Consider the following 27,644-nt stretch of genomic DNA (forward strand, 5'->3'; position numbering starts at 1 on the left):
CCAAGCAATTTGTGAGCCGCTGCCTCTCGGATGAAGTTCGCTTCCGTGGCAGCAGGTGTGGCTGCAGGTCAGTTTGCTAACCCTCACGATGAGCAGGAGCCTGTAAAACAGGCATTTGTAATGGCAGTTTGAATGGAACAGAGGACAGTGAATTAGAAAACACAGTCTTCCCTTAACAGGCAGGAGAACATCTCCTTCCCACTGATTATGCCTTGCATAAATGTATGTACTGACTTGCATGTATAGAAAAAGTATAGGAAAAGCTGTAGTGTAATTGGGGTCCAGTTCTTTTTGTGTAGTCTAACAGAGGAGTTTGTGCACTTCGCAATGAACACAGAGGAGCAAGGATCTCGCTGGATATGGTGAGAAATAACCGCGTCCAAAAATGCTTTAGAAATGCCAGGCACAGCAAATGTAACCAGACCATCCAGAGCTCTACTTCTGAGAGACAGCAGCTCTCAACCTTTATTAGAATTTGCAAATGCTATATAAAAACTGTGTGTAATTCAGGAAAAAAACAAACATCTTTTCTGATTACAGGCTTCCTCCTTAATTAAGAAAAATTAATTCCAAGAATTAACTACAAGTAAGAAACACAAAAGGCAGAAGAATTACTGCTTACTCAGAAAAGTCATTTAATGTACACGATAAACATCAAAAGCAAGTGGAAGAAGAAATGGAATCTTTTAATTGGATAATACTATCCTAAGAGTGGTTCACTGAGATTTAGCTGGGTGTGCAACATCTGTGGGGACTGGTCTTGGAAGGTCTGAAGAATGTCTTTGAATTGAAGTGTGCAAATAGGATTTGTTTCTACACTTAGAGTTGTTTCCTTCAGTCTGTGCACAACCAGGGCCATATCTGGTTACCAAAGATTACCTAATTAACATCAGTAACATTTAATATTAAAATTTATTTAAAGTTTGGTTTGAGTTAGAAGAATTCTACAGTCTTTGGTTGCTAACTTGTATGTCACAGCGTTGGCTAAACGAACATATATGCAATTATTTTACCCCTAGCCACTTCACAGGTAGCTGTGTGTTGAACTCAGAGTGTTTCACCTAGAAGACTAGATGCTGGATCGCAGGAAGAAAGTTCACACGCCTTCTTTCCTAGGAGAAAAACAAAAATTATTAACAACTAGAGTTTGGACTGAGAAAAGGATGTTAGAAAAGTGTAATGTATCAGAAACATACATGGCAGAAAATCCAGAAACAAAGGGATTTGTAGGTCTTTCCTCTTACAGAACTTTTACTTTTGTGGTACAGTTTTAACTCTGCTTTTGTCACACTTTCAGGTGCCTCAGTCTGTTATAGAAACTGGACACAGAACGTCCCGTGGTTTGGAAATGAATGCCCCTCACTTTCCTCAGCTGAGAAGTGGCTACACAAGCTGTGTTGCACAGGAAGATCATAGTAAGATCCAGGCTGAAAATCATAATCAAAATAAATGCTGTCATTATAGGCCTTAACAAATGGCCTTGCCCAACGTGAGTGAGTCCATCTCCTCCATAACTGCTCATCAGGTGCAGGAAGCTCTGAAGGAAAAGTATGGAGAAGCTGTGCTGAACATGTTCCATTATATGTTTAATAAACTTTTGACATGTTTGCATTTTAGATGCAATCCACACATCATTTCACTGGTACTTGCTTAAGCAAAGCTCACAGTGAGGCTTAGTACCTCCTCTCTAAAGTTGGAGCCTCTCTGGTGAGAATGCTGAAGGGATTTCTTTCAGCTTGTGGAAAACTGTGAGCCTCAGGCAGTGTTCCACGCTGAAACAATCTGCAACTGCTCTGCTAGCGTTGGATGCTTTGCCTTGCCTGCTGAGAGAGTGCATGTGTGTGTGCATGCATGTGCACGCAGGGGGTTGTGTGTGTGCGTCTGCATGTGTGTGTGTTGCACATACATGCATGTGCGTGTGTGTGCATGTGTATGTGTGTGCATGTGTGCTTGTGTGTGTGCATGCGTGTGTATATGCGTGTGTGCACTCCTCATGCTTTATTTGCCAAGTGACCTAAAAAGGAGCCATGTCCGAGTCTGGTTCCTTCTCAGGAGATTGGGGGACACTGCAGTGGTTTGCCTACAGGTTTCAGCCTCTTGTGGCCCTGGCCACTGCAAGAGCCAGCTGTGAGAGTTGGGGGGGTCACCATAACTTTGCATCCCTTGGCTTCCAGGGGTGACATGATGCCACAGAAGCCACCTGAAACCACACCATCTTTCCTGGACATTCCCTCTGGCCTCTCAGACTGGTTCTTCCTTCCCCACCTGGAAATTTCTTTGGCATGGAGAGAGTCCTCCCTGAGCCCTTTCTACAGAAATGGTGAGAAACTCATGGGAAGGATCTTTCTGTGCATGCTTCTAGGAGTGAAACTTGAGCAGAGTGCTGCTCATGGGACAGCTGTGGTAAGACAGCTTTCAAGTCCTGGCCAGTCCTAACTTTCTATCCCTTTATAATAAAAAATAATACTGAGCATGCTTGTAAGCACCACTGAAAATAACCCCTTGATGAAGAGTTCCTTTGTGGTTAATTAACACAGTGACATGGGCTCTGGTGCCAAATTCTGGAATATTTATTGTCACATTACCTCATGACAGATGTTACTCAAAGATTAAGAGTTTCACAGTTAAATAATTCAAAGCTTTTAATATCATCATCATCATCACTCTGCCTTGCAGGCTGGAGCACTGAGCATTTGCTCCTTTCTGTGACACACATGTTTATCTCACTCAGTGTGTCATTCTGTGAGGACAGGCTTGTGTGCACCAGCTGCAGTTTATTGCAATGCAAACACCTCTTAGGAATTCTCTAGGAAACGAGAAGGAGAGAACTTACCACTTAAAAATTTTGCTTATATAGCTGCAGTGCCTTCCCAGCTATGTATTCAATGAATTCAGCACTCTTCAGGTCTAAGTTAGGAGGAACTTTAATGGTGAAAGTAGGTGAAGTCAGAATATTCACGTCTACCACAGTTTCATTTTTGCTGGAGGGATCCCCAGGTACCACCTAGGAAAGAACAAATCAGTTGGTGCTGCAAGGCACTGCACGCTTTTGGTTTTGTTTGCACCTGCTTTGCCCTCTTGTCTTTAACCACAGAATGGCTCAGGTTGGAAGGGACTTCAGAGATCATCTACTGCAACCTTCCAGCCGTGGACAGGGAAGCCTCTGAACGAGACTTGGTTGCCTCATCCAACTTGGCCTTAAACACCCCCAGGCAGGAGGCAGCCACAGCCTCCTTGGGCAGCCTGTGCCAGAGTCTCGCCACCCTCATACTAAAGAACTTCATCCTCAGCTCCAGTCTAACCGTACTCTGCCTCAGCTTTGAACCACTCCCCCTTGGCATGTCTCTAGACATGCTTAGGAAAGTCCCTCTGCAGCCTTCCTGTAGGATCCCTTTACATTCTGGAAGGAAGAGGGGAAAACATAGGGGAAATTTAAATAGAGGGCTGATTTAGGTTTGTCCACTTTCTTTAACTTACTTTCTTCTGAAGAGACACTGGGTGTCTGAACTTAGTGTGGGTGCTGGGAAGAGCTGATGTGGTGCTTCAAGACCATATTAAAGAATTGCACATCAGTATTAATCCCATGAACTACATCTATAAAGAGCTTCTGCTCTCCTGATGAAAACTTGTGTGTGAGTTGTACCACTAACTGAAGTTCACCAAGGCCAAGTGCCAGGTCCTGCTCCTGGATCACAACAGCCCCATGGAAACCTACAGAGTTGGGGATGTGTGGTTGGAAAGCTGCAGCTGGAGAGGGACCTGGGAGTGTTGGTTGACAGTTGACTGAACATGAGCCAGCAGTGCCCAGGTGGCCAAGCAGGCCAAGGGCATCCTGGCTTGGATCAGAAGCAAGATGGACAGCTGGGACAGGAGGGGATCATCTCCTCTGCTCAGCACTGCTGAGGCCACAGCTCAAGTGCTGTGCTCAGCTCTGGGCCACTCACTCCAAGATGGACATTGAGGGGCTGCAGCCTGTCCAGAGCAGTGCAGTGAGGCTGGAGAAGGGCCTGGAGCACCTGAGGGTGAGGAGGGGCTGAGGGAGCTGGGGGGTACAGGTGCAGAAGAGGAGGCTGAAGGCAGAGCTCATTGCTCTCTGCAGCTCCCTGCAGGGAGGTTGCAGCAAGGAGGGGGCAACCTCTGCTCCTTGGGGGCAAGGGACAGGAGCAGAGGCAGTGGGTCCAAGCTGCCCCAGGGGAGGCTCAGGCTGGAGCTCAGGAGATATTTCTGCACTGGAAGGTTCTCAACCATTGGCACAGGCTGCCCAGGGCAGTGCTGGAGTCTCCATCACTGGGGGTGTTTAAGCAGCCTGTGGAGCTGTGTTTAGGGGTAGGGTTTGGTTAATCCTGCAGTGCTGGGTGGAGGCTTGGACTGGATGAGCTTGGAGGTCTCTTCCAACCAGATATGTTCTGCGATTTTGTGTTCTATGAGTCTGTGGCTGACATTCTTCATTCCTGTGTGTTTCTCTAAATCAGGCTTCACTCTGTATCTGTGTTATTCTAGAACAGGTAGCTTGGGCTTGATTGGGAATGTTGTGCTTAGGTATTGCCTGTTCCCTTCCTGATCTGGTGCTTTCATCGTGGATTGCATAATGATTTACTGTGATAAAGATGTCTTGTAGTGATGGTAGTGCACTGGATTCCTGAGTAAGACTGGAGAACAGGATTTGTCCCTCACTCAGGATATCCCTGGACATGTCCTGCCCAAGATGCACATCACTGTGTTTACAGGAACAATGAGCAATGCTCTGAAAGATGTGGAGCTTCCCCTGCAGTCATCTGCATAACCTTTGAGCTCTGGGCTGTGGAGGTGCAAACAGACATACAGCTACATGTTAAGTGACCCTGCGAGCGTCTGGTACTGACTGGGGCCGTGAGGGTAAGCTGGGGCTGGTCAAAGCTGATCATGTCAGTTTACTGTCACCTGACAGGGATTCAGGTTAGCCTGTCAGCCATCCATCAAGCCAAAAGGATTTAAGGAGAAGAGTTGCTAATCCCTGGAGTTTCAGCTCATGGGGGGATTATCAAGCATACATGAGTCCAGGATGAATAGGAACTTGGTCTTGTAAAACCCAAACAATATAGGTGGACAAACACTCACAGTGCCCAAGGGGATGACTGCAAGCAAAGCACTGTGCAGTAGCTGCTCTTACCTTGACTATATTGAAAATGTTTTCTGGCCCGATGGTGATGTTGGATAGCTCAGACACCCACCCAAACCTTTCTTTCATTTTGGTCAACAAGTAGGAAGTGTCTTCTGTGTGGCGCTGAACCACCTGGAGGATCTGCTCATACTGCTCCCCAGAGAGGTTGACCAGCTTGAAGGCTTCATCAAACTTGCTGTGCAGCTCAGGAACATTTGGGCAGTCTGTTGGACAAGGCAGACAGCATCAAGCTTATAGGAGAGCAGGGTCTGCTACTTCAGCTTTTGATCTGAGGTCTGGAAATGTATCGAAGAGCCTCACAAGGGGACACATTTGGAATTAATGCTTAAATAACACTTAATGATAATAATAGCACTTAATAATAATAAAGAGTATCCTTGCTGACTTGTGTTGGTGGATTTAGTTTAGACATCAGGGGGCTGCCTATAGCAAATCAGGCCCCACTTCACATCAGAAGTTGTACCCTTAAGAGGAAGGTAATTGGTATTGGCGATTCGCTTCAGAAGGGACAGAGGGCCCCATGTAGCCAGATCCTTCACGCAGCAAAGTCAGCTGCCTCCCTGGTGCACGAATCAGGGATGTTACCAGAAGGCTGTCTAGTCTGGTACAGCCCTCTGATTACTATCCCTTGCTGGTTGTGCAGGTGGAAGAGATTAATCTGATATCAGAAGTCCAAAAGCAATCAAAATGACTTCAAGGCACTGGGGAAAGTGGTCAAGGGGTTTGGGGCACAGGTAATCTTTTCACAGTACCCTTAGCTGCAGGCAGGAATAGTGAAAAAGCAGGAAATCAGGCATGATTAACAAGTGGCTCAGAGGCTGGTACCACCAACAGAATTTTGGGGGTTTTGATCTTTATATGGCACCAGGTCTGCCAGCATAGACGGAGTACTCTGTCTCAGAAGGAGAGAGGGATCCTGGCACATGAATTAGCAGGGCTCAAAGTGCTTTAAACTAGGCTTAGAGGGAGAGGGGGTCTGTGCCAAGTGGCAGAGTGTCACACTAGGGTTGGAAAGATGAGGTGTTAGAAAGGGCCTCCAACCTGTTGCCTTGAAGCATGCTGTGAACACTGCAGCAGAGGCAGGGTCTGAGAGCTGAGACAAGGGCAGAGTGGTGGCCATGGAGGTGGCTGGGAATGGTTGGAGGGCAAGAGGGAAAACTGATGGATTGTCTCCCTCACTGAAATGCTCATACACTGAAATGCTCAGGGAGCACGGGGAATGAGCAGGAGGAGCTGCAGATCTGTTTTAGGCTGCATGACTATGGTAGAATTGCAGCCACTGACACTCGGGGGGACAGCTGCCATGGCTGGAATGCTGCCCTGGATGGCTGTGCCCTGTTCAGCAGAGAGAGCACAGCAGGCAAGGCACTGTGCTCTCTGTGTGCCAGAGCAATTGAACTGTGTGAGCTCTATTCTGGGGGGGGGGGAGGCAGAACAGGTTGAAAGCTTGTGAGTGATGGTTAAGGGATGTGGAAAGAGAGGTGAAACTGTTGTGGGTATCTGTTGGGAACTGGCTGGAAAATGGGGGGCATGAGCCCCTAGAAATGTGTACAATCAAGCCTTGGATGTGAGGTCTGAGCATTGGAACTGCAGTAAACCACAGCGCTGTGTGTGAAGAAGCTCAGAGCAATTTGTCGTTGAGCCTTCTGATAAGCAGCTTCTGTGGGACTGTGTCCAGAGTAGGAGGGAAATAGGAGGAATATGCAAATTCTAATATCTAGGTGCACTAAAAATGCTTTTGCAGTAACTGCAAGTAGGGAAGATTATGCATATTCAATATTTAGATGTGCCAAAGGCTAGTGAAAAGTACTGTGTTGCATGCTCTGTGTGTTCACTTTTCTCACCCTAACTGAAAAGTATGTGCTTTGTAACCTGGAGTCTGATGCTCTCAATCAAGAGCTGGATTGCTTGGATAGCGTAGCTCATATTGAGCCGTCTCCTTGCTTTCCTGTTCCCTTCCACGGGTGTCTACTATATACCACCAAATCAAGCAGAACAGGTTGATGAAGCCTTCTGCAGTCAACTGGAAGTAGCCTGTAGAACACTCCTTGGTGCTCATAGGCGACTTCAGTCACCCTGATACTTGCTGCAAGCCCACACAGACAGGCACAGTCAGTCCAAAAGGCTCTTGCAATGTATTGATGGTGATTTCCTGATGCAGGTAGAGGAGGACTGGTTGGGGAAATTAAGGTCAGGAACAGCCTTGATGACAGTGATAACGACCTGGTGGAATTCAGTATTATAGAGGGAAGAAGCAGGACAATAAGATTACAACCCTGGCCTTCTGCAGAGCTTTGTACTCTTCAGAGATATACTTGCCGAAATCCCATGGACTAAGGCTCTGGAGTGTAAAGGAGCCCAACAAAGTTCCTCCAAGCCCAAGATAGCTGTGTTCTCTTGAGAAAAACATCAGGTAGACATGCTAAGAGACCTGCATGGATGAGCAGGGTGCTTCTGAAGGAGATCTCATGGAAGAAAGAAGCTCACTGTTCATGGAGGAAGGGGCTTAGCACTTGGGAGAGCTATAGTGAAGTTGTCAGGACATGGAGGAGAGCAACAAGGAAGGCCAAAACCCTCTTGGAAGTAAAACTCGCAAAGGAAGTAAAAGAGAACAAGAAAAGCTCCTTCAAATGCATCAGTGGTAAAAGGAAGAACAGGGAAAGTGTGGGCCCAGTGCTGAGTGAGAAGGCAGGCTGAGAACTGAGGTTGTAGAGAAGGCAGGGCTGCTAAATATCTTCTTTGCACCCAGGAGTGCTGAGAGAACTGCCTGAGGCTGTCGCTCTGCCACTCTCCATCATGTTTGCTAAGTCATGGTGAATAGCAGAGGTGTCTGAGGGCTGGAGGAGAGCCAATGGCACTACAAGCTTCATAAAGGAAAGGAAGAGGCTCCATGTAACTCCAGACCAGTCAGCCTCACCTCCATCCCTGGAAAAATGATGGAGCAGCTCATTCTGGAAGTCATCTCTCAGCACTTGGAAAAGAAGATTATCAAGACAGCCAGCATGGATTCACCAAAGGGCAGTCAGGCTTGGCTAACCAGATAGCATTCTAGCATGCTGTAGCCAAATGGGTAGCTGCAGGCAGAGCAGTGAATGTAGTCTGCCTTGACCTCAACAAGGCTTTTGACACTGTCTCCCACAACATTCTTGTGAGCAAGCTCAGAGGGTGTGGGACAGAAGAAGTGAGATGGGTTAGGAACTGGTTATACAGTAGAGTGCAAAGAGTGCCAAGTCCAGCTGGAGAGCTGTAACCAGTAGGGTCCCCCAGGTATCAATGCTGGGTCCAGGCCTATTCAGCATCTTCATTAATGCCATTGAAGAGGGCACAGACAGACAGAGTCTGCTCAGCAGGTTTGCTGACGATACCAAACTGGGTATGACTGGCTTGACTGAGACACCTAGAGGCTGTGAGGCCATTCAGAGAGACTTGGACAGGCTGAAAGCTGGGCAGAGAGTAACCTGATGAGGTTCAACAGGGATCAGTGCAGAGTCCTGCACTTGGGAAGGAAAATAAACTGCACCAGTAAAGGCTGGGAGGTGATCTGCTGGAGAGCAGCTCTGTGGAGAAGGACCTGGGAGTGCTGATGAGCAGTAAGTTCTGCATGGGCAGTAAACCCTGGTGGACATGAAGGCAAATGGGATCCTGGGGTGCATTAAGAGGGCTGTGTCCAGCAGATCCAGGGAGGTTCTCCTGCCCCTCTATTCTGCCCTGGTGAGACCTCACTTGGAATATTGCATCCAGTTCTGGGCTCCCCAGTTCAAGAGGGGCAGGGATCTGCTGGAGAGAGTCCAAGGGAGGGCTACAAAGATGATTAAGGGGCTGTGATTAAGGGGCCGGAGTACTGCTCTGTGAGGAGAGGCTGAGAGCCCTAGGGCTGTTTGGTCTGGTGAACATTGGATATTTATAAACATTGATCAGATTCCCTCTAAGTCTTCACTTAAAAGGAATCTGATCAATGTTTATAAATATCTGAGGGCTGGGGTTCAAGAGGGAGGGGACAAACTCTGCTCAGTTGTGCCCTGGGATAGGACAAGGATCAATGGATGTAAATTACAGCACAGCTCAACACAAGGAAGGACTTCTTCCCTGTAAGGGTCCCAGAGCACTGGAACAGGCTGCCAGGTTGTGGAGTCTCCTTCTCTGGAGACTTTCCAGCCCTGTCTGGATGTGTTCCTGTGCAATCTTAGCTAGATTCTATGGTCCTGCTCTGACAGGGAGGGTTGGACTCAATGATCTATGGAGGTCCCTTCCAACCCTAGCATCCTGTGATCCTAATGACTGGTTTGATCCATTATCCCACTTGCTGTAGTAAAATGATTGTCCAAGTGCTTTTAGGTTTCTATCACATTTCATGGGGATAGATCTTCTGTTACACTAAATAAGAACTGGTAGCTTTTATCTATAGCAACTCCATAACCTCCCTAGCCATTATCTTCTTTTAATTGCTCAGATTCCATTATCAGTCCTCCCCAAATATTTAGACCTCAAGGCAGGGACTGGAGAAGCAAAATAGAGCTAGGCTGGAGATGAAGAAAAAATGTCTTTCGTACAAGAGTGGTCAGGGAGTTGGTGGAGTCCCAAGCCTTGGAGGTGTTCAAGAAACCTGTGTCCATGGCACTTGGGGACATGATTTAGTGGTCATGGTGGTGTTGGGTTGAAGGTTGGACTGGATGAGCTTGGAGGTCTTTCCCAACAGAATCTGTGATTCTGTGAATTTTGGTTGCAGGTGCCCATGAAGGATGCTCATCAGAGCTCAGCCATCTGCTCTCATCCTGTCAGGCAGCCTCCTTTTGTCCAGGAGTCTGAGCTTTCTCTTCAGTTGCTGCTCAGCACTCCTGCACTCAGCAGGATCATCTGCAGCCTAGCTGTTGCTTCTGTGCAGGATGGCAGCTCTGACACAGTTTGTGTGGGTTGTTAGGATGCGTGGAACTCCTCTGGACTTCCAGCAGTGTTAGCAGCTGGGCTACACTGACCCTCTGTGGAGGCAGCGAGGAAGGTCAATGTCTGGAATAAGGGATAGGTTTTGTGTTCATAGCTACAGAACACCTCAGTGACTGAAGCTGAATTACAAATTACAGAACAGAACAGGAGAAAATGACAGCCTCAAAATCTCCAAACCAGGGCTGAAGACATCCAAGCAAAGCAATGAATCAAAAGGCAGCACTTTACCATGCAGAAGGTTGTCTTGGCATGTCTGACATCTCTCATGGAACTGCAGGCACCCAGGAGAGCTCTCCCGAAGCTCCCTGCACAGAGGTCTCTTGTGGCCTGGCATGATTTTGGAGAGCATGTCTCTTCTGTCAGCATCTGCAATGAAGCCACAGCATTTGCAGACTGCCACTCAGCTTGAGATCCATAAACATTCTTTTGTAGCCTTCTCTGCCTGCTAGAATATAATTTCTTGCCCTCAATCTAAAATATCTGGCATAAATCCACACCTTCCCCCCTCAAAAAAGATAATATAAATAAAGCATATATAGAATATATGAAAAATATAAACCAGCATCCTGATCTGGATCAGCAATGGTGTGGCCAGCAGGAGCAGGGCAGGGATTGTCCTCCTGTACTGGGCTCTGATGAGGCCACATCTCAAATACTGAGTTCAGTTTTTGACCTCTCACTCCAAGGAAGACATTGAGGAGCTGGAGCAAGTCCAGGGAAGAGCAACCAAGCTGAGGAAGTGTCTGGAAAACAGGGCTGGGGAGGAGCAGCTGAGGGGACTAGGGGTGTTCAGTGTGGAGGAGGCTGAGGGGAGACCTCATTGCTCTCTACAGCTCCCTGAGAGGAGGCTGCAGGGAGTTTGGGGTTGGACTCTGCTCCCTAGTCTCAGGTGATAGAAGGAAAGGAAATGTCCTAAAATTGTGCCAGGGGAGGGTTGGAGGTGAGGAAAAATGTCTTTGGTGCAAGAGTGGTCAGGGATTGGCAGAGACTGCCCAGGGAGGTGGTGGAGTGCCCATGGCTGGAGTTGGTCCGGAAACCTGTGGCCATGGTGCTTAGGGACATAGTTTGATGGCCATGGTGGGGTTGGGTTCATAGCTGGACTGGATGAGCTTGGAAGTCTTCTCTAACAAAAACAATTCTGTTATTCTATGATTAAAAATCAGAGGAGACACAGATCATGTTTGCTTTCAGGGAGTTGCTGCCACTCTGGTCTGTTCCCTTCTAAGGGCTCAGCAGCACATTCCCATCTGCCAGTCCCACAAGTGCTGATACTGTCATGCATTATGTCTACACCATGCAATTCTGATAAGGTCTTTTTGACTCTTTGAAGTCAGGATGTTTTGTAACCATGGAGGGCTAGGGGAAAGCACAGCAGCAAAGCTTCTTTCTGAGGTGACATGAATCACGATATAAGAAACAATTTAAAAACACTGTGGAAAAATCCTTAAGCTTTCTCTTTCCAGGTGGGCGGACAGTGGCCATGGCGCGTGGTGCTCAGAACTGTTGCGTGGGCTTACTGCCATCTCCTCGTAGCCCAGCACCTGTTGGGATGCTTTTCTCTGTGTTTCCTTTGGTTTTCTGTCTGCACTAGCAGGACATGAAGGATTAGGATTATTTATGTTCTAATTGGCCCTGGGTTTTTCCTCCCCCGAAATCAAGTTATGCCCAGAATTGTTCTGGTCACTGGAAAAGCCAGTGGCTGATCTGGGTTTTATTGGCACACTGCACAGCAGTTGCCTGACACCTTTGGCTAGGGCAGGGGTACACCTTCCCATGCCACAGAATGACTCCAGTTCCCAAGTGTGGGTGAGCTGTCAGTCTGAGGTGACACAAGCCTGCTGGTAGACAGTGATCTCAGGCCTGCCAGCCTCATAGGCACCTGCAACCTCCAGAAATCCAAACATCCTGAGGAATTCCTGCAAATGCTCTGAGAATAGCCATGAAAATTAGCCAATGTGGAACCCTTAATAGCCCTGCAACATTTCTTTGGGCTTTCTAATGATTTGTACCTTCAGCCAATGACCTGCCCTTGACCCATGCCTAGAAAGCCTGCAGAGCTTGCTGCAGTGTCTCACACCAATATACAGCAAACGGAGTCATTCACCATAGCTTGGGTTTGGGGTCATTTACTCTGCTCTTGTCAGACCCCACCTGGAGTCCTATGTGCAGTTCTGGAGCCCCCAGCACAAGAAGGACATGGAAGTGTTGCAGTGTGCCCAGAGGAGGCCACCAAGATGCTCAGAGGGCTGCAGCAGCTCTGCTCTAAGGACAGGCTAAGAGAGTTGGGGCTGTGCAGCCTGGAGAAGAGAAGGCTGCCAGGAGACCTTGGAGTGGCCTTACAGGATCTGAAGGGGACTACAGGAGGGCTGGGGAGGGACTATTGACAAGGTGTGGGAATGACAGGATGAGGAGGAATGGGTTTGAACTGGCAGAGGGGAGACTGAAACTGGATGTTAGGAAGAAGTTGTTTGCAGTGAGAGTGGTGAGACACTGGCACAGGTTGCCCAAGGATGTTGTGGCTGCTCCCTCCCTGGAGGTGTTCAAGGCCAGGCTGGATGAGGCCTTGAGTGACCTGTTCTAGTGGGAGGTGTCCCTGCCTATGGCAGGGGGCTGGAACTCGATGACATTTGAGGTCCCTTCCAATCTAAACCTTTCTATGGTTCTGTGATTCTATGATTGACAGTGAAGTTGATTTGGACTTTCTAACACTTGCCTTTGGCTTGTGCTGGCACATCCCTTGTGTCATCTCTGTATTCATCAAATGCCTCGGTGATGGCCTCACGGACCCCTTCAAACACCATCTTACTGAAATCAAAGACAGTCTGGAAGAAGCTGGGGATGCCCCAGCCCTTCTGGGAGCTGTCACTTCTGCCCAGCTGCTCGGGCACATCTGGCACACTGACAGACTCATTGGCATCCAGATCCAACATGAAATATGTCTGAAAAGATTGGTCAAATTCTGTTTGCATCTGCTTGAAGAAAATTAAACTTCTGTCAAATATTGAGCCCATGTCCAAGAGCAGTTGGCTGAATACATCTTCCATTTTCACTAGCTGAGTGTCCTCTTTCTCAGGCTTTTCATGAAACTGGATGTCTTTTCCTTGATCCTCAGGAACAGTAAAAAATAGTGGAGGTATTTTCCTCAAAAAATCTTCAACCTGTGTATAAGAAAGAGACAGATCAGCTGTCTGGCAAGGTAGCATTTCTTCAGCCCTCAGGTTGCTGGCTCTAGTTTTCTTTTTGAAACACTGCTAGTTTGAAGCAGGGTAGAATGTTTTGGTGAGAAGAGCTAGATCACAGGCTGTGAAAGGAAAACAATGGTGATGTCTACTTCCCTCAGAGTCTTGCTGAGGAGTTTGGGAAAGAGAAATGAAAACATCAGATAACACTCTCACCATTTTTGTCTCTCTCTGGCTGGGCTTTGGCTGAGCTGCATCTCTCTAACACACCTTCCACTCACCTTTGCTTCTTAACCTCTTGGCTGAACCTCCATTCTTCCTTGGGACTGGGGTAAGGTTGAGAGGGGCAGGGGGAAGGTGCAGGAGTGGTTGAGAGCCCCTCCTGGGGATTCAGGTCTCTGGGAGGGGAGTTGTGTTTCTGTATTACCTTTTTACCTTGTCTATTTCTGTCTCTAACTGTATAGACTGTAACTATCTGCCTATACGTTGTGCTAGCTGTAAATATAAGCTTCATTCATATTTCCAGAGCTCGCTGAGTCTAGGCTGGGTGATTTCCAAAGTGTATGGGGGGCAGGGAACACCCAAACCATCACAAACACCCATTGAAACAGTGCCCTCCTGACACCTGCCAGCACAGCATATCGTCCAAAGCAACTTAAGACACTGGACTTTAAAGAGTGAAAATGCCTTCAGTCTAGACCATTAGTTCCACATCAGGTCTGGAGCAGAAGGGTTGCCAGTTGCCCTGTGGAGTCTCACAATGACTACTGGCATTTGGGTTTCTTCCAACATGTAATTTGGGCTTTACCATGGTACCTCTGTGCAGCACAGGGAGCAGAAGGTGAATGTTCTCACCCTGCCCTCACCAGTGGCCAAGTCCTCACATCCTTGTGCAAGCTGAAACCCATCAAAATCAACAAAACAGCAGCTCCAAGTCCCTGGTTTGATGATGGAAGAGGCTGAGAGTTGACTTCTTTCCAGAGTTCTCAGTCCCAGGGTCTCTGTTATTGGCTCCTTGCTCTGTGCTTTAATCCCTGCCTGCACCTGGGAGTGACTTGAAGTGTTTCAAAGGAACCATGCTCACTGAGGAAGTTACCCAGAGGGTCAGAGACAGTGACCATGCAGCAGAGAACTTGCACTGCAATGACTTCAGCTTGATCTCCACAGACTCTTGAAAATCCCAGAGACATGTTTGAGGTATTGCAGCGGTTTAAACCAGAACAGAAGGGATCAAACCAAGCCAGCAGGGCAGCCTTTAGGCTGTTTTCCGAACACAGAAGTGAGGGAAAAGTAGCACACAAAAAGTTGGCATTGAGACCACAAAAAATTATGTCAGAAGAGTTCCTGAGCACAACAGCTAATTGCAGTACAGAAGCACCATGCCCTGACCTTCTGCAAAGGAAGCAGGGTGCAAAGCAGCAGCAAGTGAACCGAAAGCCCAAACCAGGAGCTACTCCCCTATCCATCCCTCCTTGTCCAGCTGCCATCCCAGTGGAAACACCAACACCCAAAACCCTGGAACCCAGAAGCAGCAGCCAGAGCAGGAAGCCTCCCATGGTACAATCTGAACTGCAAGCCCCAGGATACTCTGATTCAGCCAGCACCCTCCTTTTTGAAGTTGGCATGACCACAGCATGGCATGGGTAACAGAAGCAAGTTCAACTCAACCATGACAAGTACCCACAAGACTAAGAAGTCTGAAGCATCACCGTTGCTGTTACTTTCCTGCCTTCCACATTTTGCCCTTAGACTCTTAAGAGCTGCAGCAATGTTGCACATCTTTGCCCTGAAGCTGGTTGCTTCTGGCATACAGCTTGCTGCGGGCACAGGCTGTCAGAGGCTTCAGTGCCAGGGGCTGTGGAAGCCAGGGGCCATGGCACTGAGCAGCAGCACCTGCAGCACGTCCCTTGCTTAGCAGCACTTTGAGCACAACAAAACCTGGGGCTGTAATTGTCCTGAGCCGTGAGATAAAGATGTGGCAGCCAGGAGAGCAGAACTGCTGCCTGCTAGAATCAGAGGAATTGAGTCTGCTGGCAGCTTCTGTCTTAAAAAACAAAGCATTTTGAAGCAACTTTGAAACTTAAGAGAGTAGAATTAAAATAAATAAAATAAATTGGTAATTTGTTTTATTAGTGAATTTAATTAAAATAATTAAAGCAATAATTTAAATTGATATTTGTTTCATTGGTTTAATTAAAATAATTTAAATAATAATTTACAGTAATAATTGTATTAGTGTGATTAACTTGATTTAATACATTTAAATAATTCTTACAATTAAGGTATTTTATTAATGTAGTTAATGTGATTTAAATATTCTACATACTAATTTAAAACAACTTTATTAATTAATTTGTTGTAACTGATTTAAAGAATAATTTAAATTAATAATGTATTTAATGTATTTATTTTAATTATAATAATAATAATTTATATTAATGTAAGCTATAAAATTTTATGTTATATAACTATGTAAATATAAACATATAGCACATGTATATGATTATTTTTATTATTTTATACATCTATATAAAGAATTGAAAGGAATTTCAATAGCTAAATCAAATGACTCTAGGGCAGAACAATGTTGTATAAGGAGGTAATTTTCTATTGCCATGGAGAAAATGTGACACTTTTAGCTTTGCTGATTTTCAGCTGGGCCATAAAGAGTCTGTGTTGAGGTGGTCGAGGTCCCATCCTGGAGGTGCTCAAGGTGAGGCTGGACAGGGCTTTGAGCAGCCTGATCTAGTGGAGGATGTCCCTGCTGAGTGCAGAGAGTTAGACTGGAGGAGCTTTGGAGGTCCCTTTCAGCTTAGACCATTCTGAGTTTGTGATCTTTGCCACAGAACATCATATTTCTAGACCCTCCAAGTCAAATCATGGAATCATAGAATCAACCAGGTTGGAAGAGACCTCCAAGATCATCCAGTCCAACCTAGCACCCAGCCCTATCCTGTCAACTAGACCATGGCACCAAGTGCCCCAGCCAGGCTTTTCTTGAACACCTCCAGGGACGGTGCCTCCACCACCTCCCTGGGCAGCCCATTCCAATGCCAATCACTCTCTCTGACAACAACTTCCTCCTAACATCCAGCCTAGACTTCCCCTGGCACAACTTGAGACTGTGTCCCCTCGTTCTGTTGGTGGTTGCCTGGCAGAAGAGACCAACCCCACCTGGCTACAACCTCCCTTCAGGTAGTTGTAGATGGCAATGAAGTCACCCCTGAGCCTCCTCCAGGCTAAACAACCCCAGCTCCCTCAGCCTCTCCTTATAGGGTTTGTGTTCCAGGCCCCTCCCCAGCCTTGTTGCCCTTCTCTGGACACCTTCCAGAACCTCAACATCTCTCTTGAATTGAGGGGCCCAGAACTGGACACAGTACTCAAGGTGTGGCCTGAGCAGTGCTGAGTACAGGGGAAGAATAACCTCCCTTGTCCTGCTGCCCACACTGCTCCTGAGCCAGCCCAGGATGCCATTGGCTCTCTTGGCCACCTGGGCACACTGCTGGCTCATCTTCAGCTACTATCTATCAGCACCCCCAGGTCCCTTTCTTCCTGGCTGCTCTCCGCCACTCTGGCCCCAGCCTGTAGAACTGCTTGGGGTTGTTGTGGCCAAAGTGCAGAACCCTGCACTTGGCCTTGTTAAATCTCATCCCATTGGCCTCTGCCCACCCATTCAGCCTGGCCAGGTCCCTCTGCAGGGCTCTCCTACCTTCCAACAGATCAACACCTGCTCCTAGCTTGGTGTCATCTGCAAACTCACTGATGCTGGACTCAATCCCCTCGTCCAGGTCATCAATAGAGATATTGAACAGGACTGGGCCCAGCACTGATTCTTGGGGAACACCACCAGTGACAGCTGCCAACTGGATGTGGCACTATTCACCACCGCTCCAGTCAGTTCCTGACCCAGCACAGAGTGAATCTGTCCAAGCCATGAGCTGCCAGCTTGCCTACGAACTTGTTGTGGCAGACAGTGTCAAAGGCTTTGCTGCAGTTCAGGTAGACTACATCCACAGCCTGCCTCACATTCACCAGGCAGGAACCTGATCATAAAAGGAGATCAGGTTGGTGAGGCAGGACCTGCCCTTCCTAAACCCATGCTGGCTGGGCCTGATCCCTTGGCCATCCTGCAGGTGCTTTGTGATGGCACCCAAGATGACCTGTTCCATGCCCTTGCCTGGCACTGAGGTCAGGCTCACAGGGCTGTAGTTTTCTGGATCCTCCTTATGACCCTTCTTGTGGATGGGATCACATTGGCAGCTTCCAGTCTCTGGGGACCTCTCCAGTGAGCCAGGACTGCTGATAAATGATGGAGAGTGGCTTGGCCAGCTCAGCTCCAGCTCTCTCAGCACCCTAGGATGGATCCCGTCCGGTCCCATGGACTTGTGAGGATCCAAGTGTCTCAGCAGGTCCCTTACTGCTTCCTCATGGATTAGAGGGGGACTGTACTGGTCCCTGACTCCATCCACCACTTCAGGAGTCCAGCTGTCCTGGAGACAACCTGTCCCACTAGTGAAGATTGAGGCAAAGAAGATGTTAAGCACCTCTGCCTTTTCCTCATCCTTTGTCACTCTGTTCCCCTCTCTATCTAACAAGGACTGGAGGTTGTCCTTGGCCCTTCTCTGCCATTCATATGTTTACAGAAATATTTTATGTTCTCCTTACCAGCAGTGGCAGCCTCAGCTCCAAATGGGCTTTTGCCTCTCTCATTTTTTTTCTACAAGGCCTAGCAACATCCTTGAACTTCTCCTGGGACACCTCCCCTCTTTTCCAAAGGTGATACACTCTCTTTTTTGTCTTTAATTCCTTCAGCAGCTCCCTGCCCATCCAGCCTGGCTGCCTCCCTCGTCGGCTCATCTTCCGGCTCAGTGGCACTGCTGCTCCTGTGCCTTCAGGAGTTCTTTCTTGAAGCAGCTCCAACCTTCCTGGACCCCTTTGTTTCTAAGGGCTCTTTCCCAAGGAACTTTCTGAGTTAGTTCCTTAAATAGGCTGAAGTCTGCCCTTTGGCAGTCCAGTGTGGAGGTTCTGTTAATGCCCTCCTGGTTTCTCCATGTATTGAAAACTCTATAATTTCATGGTCACTGGACCCCAGGCAGCCTCCAACCACCACATCCCCTACCAGCCCCTCTCTATTTGTGAGCAGCAGATCAAGCAGGGCTGCCCCCCTGGTAGGCTCACGTAACAGCTGGGATAAGAAGTTGTGTTCCACACATTGCAGAAACCTTCTAGACTGCTTCTTCTCTGCAGTGTTTAAGTCCCAGCAGATGTCTGGTAGGTTAAAGTCGCCCACCAGAACAAGGGCAGGTGATCTTGAGGCAGCCTCCAGTTGCTTGAAGAGTAATAAATCAACCTCTTCTTCCTGGTTGGGTGGTCTATAATAGACTCCAACCAGGATATCAGCCTTGTTGGCCTTCACCTTAAGTCTCACCCATAAAGACTCAACTTGATCATCCTTAATTTCTGCCCCCATGACATCCAGAGCATCCCTAATATCCAGAGCCACTCCTGCACCTCTTCTCCCTTGCCTGTCTCTCCTGAAGAGTCTGTAGCCATTGATTGCAGCACTCCAATCATGTGAGCCATCCCACCACGTTTCTGTGATGGCAACAACATCATAGTTTTCCTCCAGCACCAGAGCTTCCAGCTCCTCTTGTTTGTGACCCATGCTTCGTGCATTAGTGTACATGCACTTGTTGTGGAGGGCCTGTAGGCCCGAAAGGAGGCTTGTGTATGCCTTGCCTTGCCTGGACATGTTTTTCTGCCAGGAGCCCTGGTTGTAAACAAGTCGTGTAAGCCCCCACACACCCAGCTCGTGTCTCCCTGGGGTAAATCCATGTGATCCCCATATTTGGGAAATTCCAGGCAAGAGCCTTCTGCCTATTATGGTAAGGTTTAGCTGACTGCCAACCTGATTGGTCATTCTAGTGGCCAAAGGAGCCATTAATCTCGGCCCACAGTCAATAAATAGGGGTGCACAGGTAAACAACGTGCTCAGCTCAGCTCTGACTCACCTGTATGTCTCAGACACATGCTCTGACCCTCACTTGCAGCGCTCAGCCGCTCAGACCCCCACACTCGGACGCAATTGCATAGCTCTGATGCTCAGAGGCTCAGACTCTCATACTCCGACCCTCCTCCACAGCTTACCTGCCTGCGTACCTTTCTTGCAGAGCTCATTTAAGCCTGCACTTATGTATATATATATAAGGAGCCTATAGCCTCCTAAGCCAGCTGTGCACATCTGCACTCTATCGTGTTGTCAGGACCAGATCCTGTATTGCCTTTACCTACAGAGCTCAGACTCCCAGCACATGTTGCATGCCTGCTGCCTATCATTGCCTGGTAAGCGCTGCTGCCGCTGAGATAACCAGGAAGCAGACTCTGAATTGTCTGCACACACACATGGCCTGCTAGCCATGAACAACCTTGCCAGAGACAGCATGATATTCTCCTCCTGTTACACCTCAAATCCTGCCAGCTGAGAATTCCTGGACACAGCATCCAGAAGAAGCCAGCAGCACCAAAGGCAGAGATCGCCACTTTGCCAGGACAAAAGGTTAGAGAAACCTATTTCCCCAGAAACTGGGAAGATTTATCCTTTCCCCTCAAGCTGGGAAGGTTCCAGCCTCAGAGTCCACAGGCAGAGACCCTGGAGAACTGGACATTAGACATAGGCTGTGACGCAGCCCCGAAGGGTGATTAATAATTAATAAGAGTTGTGAGTAAAAGCTTTAATACCTCTGTAAATATCTGTTATCTCTGCCATAGAGCAGAATCAGTTTCAGCCTGCTCTGCTGGGCAAATAGCACAAAGATCCCAAGCGGCATTAAGCCATGGGGAAAACTCCTCTCTCTGTTTATAGTTTGAATGTTTGCTAGTTCAATAACAAATTCCTGTACATATTTTATCCTAAATGGTTTTCCTAACCGTGTACTGAATTTTAATATACAGTGGTTGGGGGCAGCAGAGTTCAGAATATTGAGATTAATATATATATATATTTTTATATAAAATTATATTGCCCCAATTAATTTCCCCTCTGCAACAGCACTTCAGCTGGGCTTCTGCTTTTACCCCTATCTCTAGCCTACCATCCTCAAGTTCCTTTGGTTTATCTCTAGTGCTGTCGTGTTTAACCCCCTCCCCCTTCCACTCTAGTTTAAAGCCCTCTCAAGAAGCCCAGCCAGCTCATGTGCCAGGGTCCTTCTCCCCCTCTGCATCGGTTGTACCCCATCTGTTGCTTGCAAACCTGTGGCAATATAAAGTTCCCCAAGATCAAAGAATTCAAAGTTTTGTTGGAGGCACCAACCTCTGAGCCACTTGTTCATCAAATACGCTTTCCTATTCCTCTCTGCATTCCAACCTGTGACTAAGGGTATAGATGATGCCCCTGCTCCTCAACTGCTTTTCCCAGGGCCTCAAAGTCCCTTTTGATAGCTTTTAGCCCTCTGGTATCAACCTCATCATTCCCTGCCTGTATAACTAATAATGGATAGTAACAGAGGGCTGCACTACAGTAGGCAGCCTCCTGCTAACATCCCTGGCCCGGACACCAGGGAGGCAGCAGAGCTCCCTGTGGGAGAGGTCTGGCCAGCATGTGGGGCCCTCTGTTCTCTTCAGAAGGGAGTCACCAATAACAATTACCCTCCTCTTTTTCTTCTGGGTACTTGTTCTGATGCAAGGGGGCAACTGATTTCTTTCAGTTGCCCTCCCAGCTGGTGATGCTTCTGTCTACTCCAAAACCACCTCACCCTCAACCTCTAGTGCCCTATATCTGTTGTGTAAGGGCAGCTGAGGATGGGAGGATGGCTGGAAAGGTTTTCCCTTGCTCCTTCTGGCAGATACATGCATCCATTCTCCCTTATTACTTGGTTCATCTCCCTCTGGTAAGGGGGGCTGCAGAGCATGGTGCTGTAGGTCCAACTCTCTTTGACATTCCCTTTCAGTCTGAAGCTGTTCCACTTCACCTTTCAGCCACTTGGTTAGGCAGACTATTATAATAACTCTTGGTAAGCTGCTGGAGCTTACCAGCACTATGGGCAGGGTCTGAGGGAGCTGGGGGGGGGTTCAGCCTGAAGAAGAGGAGGCTCTTGTCCAGGGAGGTGGGGACCTTACTGCTTTTTACAGCTACCTGAAGTGAGGTTGCAGCCAGCTGGGGGTGGACTCTTCTCCCAGGCAAGCAGTGACAGAACAACAGGACCCAGCCTCAAGCTGTGCAAGGGCAGGTTCAGGCTGGATGTTAGGACGAAGTTCTTAGCAGAAAGAGTGATTGGCATTGGAATGGGCTGCCCAGGTTGGTGGTGAAGTCACCATCCCTGGGAATGTTTAAAAGGAGACTGGATGTGGTATTTAGTGCCAGAGTTTAGTTGATGAGATAGTGTTGGGTGATAGGTTGGGCTCGATGGTCTCAAAGGTCTTTTCCAACCTGATCATTTCTATGATTCTGTGCTCAGCAGCTGATCTGTGCTCTCTCTACAGCTGCTGGCTGATGCTGTGAGTATTTCCCAGATCCAAGCCTTCTGCCTACCTTTCTTGTGAAGGCTGACAGCCTGGGTTTGCAGGCTGTGTAATACCTCATGCAGGTGCTTTCTAAGCAAGATCCACACTCATCCCATAGATTTTTCAGGGACACTTGACACTGTCTTTCTTCTTCTTCCAGTCTTTCCTTCACTTCATCCATGAGGCGCAGGGCTTCCTGAGTAGGAGAAAAGATTCAGTTGAGGCCAATTTTCAAATTGACATTCTACATACTTATCCCAGTGCTGACCACTCATTTGGGATGTTTCTAGACCTGGTTTTGTTACTCCCTAGCTATTAGGGCAGGTTGCCTTCTCACTGTATTCACATATGGAGGGAACTGAAAATTGAAACCCTTTTCCTGATAGGGTCTTCCTGATGTCATTGCCTCAGAGAGCAGAGCTGACAGAACCACACAGACAGCTGCAGTCTGCCTGGGGCTGTGAGAATAGGAGAAAGGCAGACATGGTTCTGTGCAAGAAGCATTCAATCGGTTCAAAGTCTGGTGCTCAGCTCCTGTAATTTTCTCTCCATATCATATCTGTAGTATTCAGCTGTTCCCCAAAGCCTTTTTTTGCTGCTTTGCTCTGTTCTGTAAGGGACTGATGTTTCCTGGGGCCAGAAATTCTTTCTCTAATGCAAGCGTTTTACAGTGCTCCTGATATTTACTCAATCATTCTTCATAACAAGGCTGAGCAGCACTTTGGAACATACTTGTCAATGGACAAACAGAAGAGTTCTTCCTAGTGACACAAGCTGCACATCAGCAGTGTCTTTCTACAAGATATTTTATTAGCTTAGGCTTCCAAACAGTATTCCAAACAGGTTGTTCCTAAGTATGAGAGAACCCTTTGAACTGGTCACTCTTATTTCTTTCTGGCAGCACTCCAACAGGGAAGAGTGTACTGGCACATTCCTAAAGGTGATACAAAGCTGTCAGGTGTTTGAGAGCTTGCTAATAAAAATAGTTTAAACTACCAAGCAGATGTTGGGCCAAGAGGAAGCTTACCTTCAGCATCACTGAAAGCAATGGGATCTCTGGATTTGTTTAACTATGTGGTGAGCTCTGTGCCTAGGCTGGTCTGAGCACATGGCTCTGAGTCTAGGCATTGCCCTAGGTCTGCACTTCACTTGGCAGTTCTGATGCCCTGTGCTTGCCCTAGAGCATGCTATCACTTGAGGCTTTGATACTTTTCTGAAGGCCTGAAGTTTGCATGAAAATTGGGAAACATTGTGTGGCCTGAGGTGTATAAAAGTGAGCTCCTGTGCCTGCCACACAAAAACTTGTGGAGGGTTGCTGGCAGTGGCTGTGGTGTGAACTCAGTGCAGGTTTCTAGAAATCAGCAGTAGGAGCAATACTCTGTTCAGCACATTGCTACTGCACACTCTGGCCTCTGGGTGTTCAAAAACTGAGCTTCTCTATCCATAGTAACATTTGAGTCCACATACATCACCTAATGTCCCTTTATACTACACAACTAGGGGGATCTCCATGTGGTGGTCACCATCAGCCTGACTATGTCTAGGCTGCTGCTGGTTATCTCCTAGCAGCAGAATGAAATGAGAGCTCAGATCTCAAGGCAGCTTCTGTCAAGTAGCATCTTTTATCTTGCAGCCAGGATGAGCTGAGGGAAGGAAACTTGCTAACTCCTGGTAACTGTGAGAGTCTAAATCCTCTCTCTCTCTCGTTCATCAACAAAGATAAAGATTGCATCATCTCTCCTTAATCAACAAAGAAAAAGATTGCCTTTGTTAAATTCTGGGACTCAGACTCTGGCTTGGCCTAAAGCTCAGGGATGCAAATCAACAGACAACACCTTCGAAACTCCTGGAGCTCAGCCTGGCTGGAATGCCCAGGAGGCCTACATCTTATCGCAGCTACCCCCAAGGGAAAAGGTTTATGTGCATTCAGGGTGTGGACAGGTGCAGCCAGGGAGGGGGCGGAGGCCCTCCCCCCAGTGGCGCCAGACCCCTGCGAGTGCATGAGAACACCCAGGAAGATGCCCTGGGGAGCTGCAGCTGGACACTGAGCAGAAAACTGTATAAAAAGGCAGGAGAAATGCCTACCAAAGTGTGGCACCTCCATCGGACCACCAGTGGCATTCCCACCGGACCACCAGTGGCACCTCTACCGGACCACCGAGGATGGACCACCACCAGACCACCAGAGCTGCACCACCCGAAGAAACTCTGACAAACTCCACAGAAGATCATCCCTGGGCCACGCACCCGTCTCTCTCTCTCTCTCCCCTCCACCTGCGACTGAGGGTAATATGATCACAGCTCTTTTCCTTCCCTGCTCCTTCTTCTCTTCTCCATCGTTCTCTTTATCTCTCTCTCTCTCCCCCTTCTCCCCTCTCTCCCTCTGTTTTGCCCAACCTTATCCTTTAATAAATAGTCTCGTGGTGATCTCTGGTCTCGTTTACACCTTAATTTCACAACACGGAATCCATAAGAACTGGTCTTGCTCCTCTGGACAGAGATACTGTTCATCTCTGTTCTCTGGACCTCGACAGTAACTCAGCTGTATTTCACCTACTGGTCACTCTTGCAGTCCCATTTTAGGAATAGTTTCAACATTCAGCCAGGGGGAGAATTAGCAGTATGCTGTGCTACTGCCAGGAGGCAGGCTAAATCCACCTGCAGCCTGCTTTGGCTTGCATTGCAAATAACCACAGCTTAACAAAACACAAACTGAACATCCCAGGTGCGCTTCAGTTACCTGTTTTTCTTCACTGCTCTTCTTCAAGGTCTTCATCAGATCCATGTGCTTATCTTCATTCTTCTCCATCATAATCTTCATCTGCTTGATACCAATCAAAGCTTTCTTTACCTCTTCATCTACATACTTCTCCCCAGCTTCAGATAATACTAAAAAAAGCCAAATGGCACAGTGGCACCGTCAGATTTTAGCACAATTACAAGCTGGCTGTGCCCTGACGCTGAAGGATGAAACAAATCTGTTTCCCTACCATTGCAGAGCCAAATCCTGAGACAGTGAATGCAAACCAGAATAGAGTTCATACAATTTCCAACAGATAAGGAACTAGCCCTTTGGCATGGAGCAGCTGGCTGTAACTCGAGCTATACACTTGTCTGTCTTGCTGCTTGTCACTGAGTCCCGAAACAGTTGAGGTTAAAAGACACCTCTGGAGATCATTGAGTCCCATTGCCCTGCTCAAAGCAGGCTCAGCTAGAGCAGGTTGACCAGGACCTCATCCTGAGTTTTAGCTGTCTCTGAGAATTCCTCCTCAGTTTACTAGTGACAAAGCCTGAGTACTTATGTACTCATCTGTCACTTGAAAGTATCCTCCCTTCACATGCTGAAAATGTAGGTGACCTGTGTCTTCCACCTGCTTTCAGAAAGAGGCAACCTCTAGACTTGCTGTGAAGCAAGAACCACAGAGCTTTGGGGAAAACCTGGCTGAGCCCACATGCTGTGCCCTGATGCTCTGCATGGCTGCATGTCCTTTATCTGTGCTTGTTCCCTTTGCAGAACTGCCCTCAGTATTGCTAGGGCCATGCAAAGCAAGCAAGAGCATCGCTCTGAGGCTGCCAAAAGCACACCAGTCACTTCTTACTTTTTATCTTTCTTCCCCTCTCTTAACTTTTTGTGTGTTACAGAAAGATTAATACAGGCTGAAGCAAAGGAATACTTCATGGCTTATCTTCTTGGGATTCCTACACAGAAAATTACAGCCATGCTTAAAGACGAGTCTGTGCAGCATAACTGTTTTCTAAGCAAAGTCTGGAATTGTAGAACAAACATTCTCAACAGTTACTGAAGCAAACAAAATAACTCAAAATACATTGGCTGAGTTTGGGTTCACTTTACATTCTAAGGAATGTACATGAGGAAACTAAATAACCTGTAGAACTGTAAATCCTTTTTGCAAGGGGCTGCTTCTCTGCTACTCCCTTTGCTTTCTCATCTTAGTTGTTCCCACTGTATGTATGCATGGAGTCAACTACATTCATAGAATGGTTTAGGGACCTTAAAGACCATCCAGTCCCAACCCCCTGCCATGCCCAGAGACACCTCCCACCAGCCCACGTTGCTCAAGGCCTTATCCAACCTGGCCTTGAACATGAGGGGGCATCTGCAACCTCCCTGGGCAACCTGTGCCAGTGTCTCACCACCTTCACTGTAAAGAATTTCTTCCTCATCTCCACTCTCAATCTCCCCTCTCCCAGCTCAAAGCCTCATCCTGTCACTCCCAGGCCTTGTCCAAAGTCTCTCCCCAGCTCTCCTGGAGCCCCTTCAGGTACTGGAAGGCTGCTCTAATGTCTCCCTGCAGCCTTCTCTTGTCCAGGATGAACATCTTGAACTCTCCCAGCCTGTTCCTATAGGGCCTTCTAAGCTCCACACATGAAAGTGAGTCCTTGACACCAGTGAATGTGAGAGTCAGCATGCAGCAGGGGCTGGAGCCCTACGGCCGTGAAGCAGAGGTGGTACGGAAGCAGACAGGATCAGAGGCTGCAGGGAAGCAGACAGGAGCAGAGGCTGGAACAGGCTGTAGGGAAATACAGAGGGGCACAGAGGAGCAGAGGCTGTAGGGAAGCAGCCAGGAGCAGAGGCTAGAGCAGGGGCTGCAGGGATCCGTACGCACGCTTCAGGCTCTCACGCAGTGCCGCCTCCTCCTGCCGGGTGGGCGCGCAGCGGTGCCCGCTCAGCCAGAGCACACAGACTGCAAACATCCAGGAGCACTTCATCTTCTTGCTGTTAAAGAAGCAAGCTGGTGCAGTTACCTGTAAGCAGCTGCGTGGTGCCTAGGTGCCATGTTTGCAAAGTACTGAACAAGTTGCCATTTGTTTGAACTCTAACTATGGCTTCTGAGTTCTAGACCATGCACCTGGGTGCTGCTGTTAGTGACAACGGGGAAGTAAGAACCTTGCCTTCGTTCCTCATTACTTATTCAGACTAGATGCATCCCACTGGGATTGCACAGTGGTGTAACAGGATCGGGACATACACAGATAGGAAACCAAAAGCTTATGCAGCTCTGGCTGTCCCTTTTCTGCCTTGTGAAAGCCACGAATTGCTGACCAGAGTCTCACCAGCTAGAAATGCATCGATGCTACAAATTGTTGCCGTTCCCAGAATCACGTTTCCCTTGTCTCCAGACCTGCCATTCCTTCCACAGTCCCACAGGATGATAGATGTTAGAGTGCAGGCAATAATAGCAGTGCCAGGAAATTGGCAGCTAGATCAGTTTTGTAAACCAACACATCAACAACTGAAGGAACCGTCTACAGAATAAGGCAAAGAAATGTCTCCTGCTTTATTTTCCTCCCAGGAACAACCAGAGGACAGGTTCACGTTTCAGAACTCATGCCAGTAAACTTTCTAGCTCTTGTCTGGTTAATTGGAAACGATATTTAAGCAGCTTCCTGTTAGTCAGTTTAACCTTCTTGGAGATGCAGTTATCAGCTGCAAGTGTCAGGGAAGAGCCTTCAGGGTTTCCTTCTCTATTCACTCACACCTTGTGCCTTTGTCCATGGCTAGCAAAGGAGCAGATATCTTGGCAGAGAAATCCACCCCCCAGCAAAGACAAAGTAAGAAACCAGTATATTTACCATGAGCACTGAAGCACCTCCTCTGCATCGGGACAGGGCCAGGCTGTCTTCTGATCTGATTTCTGGGAGTGTCGCAGACTTGGAAATCCTCTATTATCTGATGAGAAGGTCTCTAATCCTATTGCCAGGCTGCTTTCTCACTGGGCTGAATGGGGTTGCATGCCTGGAACCTGAAGCTCTTCATGGGCTCTCACTGGTGGGAGTGTAGGGCAGGATTGCCCAGTTTCACCTAATCAGGGTCTGCTGCGTTTCTGCCCTTGGTTGCTCCT

General features: G+C 47.9%; 1 protein-coding gene across 1 annotated transcript; it reads right to left on the reverse strand.

The window, feature by feature from the left end:
- Positions 1–505: 505 nt before the first annotated feature.
- On the reverse strand, positions 506–27,644 carry CLUL1 (clusterin like 1). The gene is made up of 9 exons (XM_064170502.1): positions 27,376–27,644; positions 26,409–26,518; positions 24,521–24,669; positions 21,809–21,976; positions 12,816–13,260; positions 10,331–10,468; positions 5,150–5,364; positions 2,834–3,004; positions 506–1,112 (listed from the first exon to the last, which is right to left on the reverse strand). Exons 2-8 carry the CDS (start codon positions 26,509–26,511, stop codon positions 2,837–2,839), a joined length of 1,386 nt encoding a protein of 461 aa, XP_064026572.1. The 5' UTR covers positions 26,512–26,518; positions 27,376–27,644; the 3' UTR covers positions 506–1,112; positions 2,834–2,836.

Source organism: Pogoniulus pusillus, chromosome 34 (assembly GCF_015220805.1).
Source record: "Pogoniulus pusillus isolate bPogPus1 chromosome 34, bPogPus1.pri, whole genome shotgun sequence".
NCBI classification, from domain to species: domain Eukaryota; kingdom Metazoa; phylum Chordata; class Aves; order Piciformes; family Lybiidae; genus Pogoniulus; species Pogoniulus pusillus.

Bases quoted from the DNA above. Each gene is read 5' to 3' on its own strand.
- CLUL1 (XM_064170502.1), bottom strand. From the start codon at position 26,511: ATGAAGTGCTCCTGGATGTTTGCAGTCTGTGTGCTCTGGCTGAGCGGG. The intron at 21,977-24,520 runs GTAACTGAAGCG...TCTCCTACTCAG, and splicing joins AGAGCAGTGAAGAAAAACAG to GAAGCCCTGCGCCTCATGGA. The intron at 3,005-5,149 runs GTAAGAGCAGCT...GTTCTTTCCTAG, and splicing joins ACATTTTCAATATAGTCAAG to GTGGTACCTGGGGATCCCTC.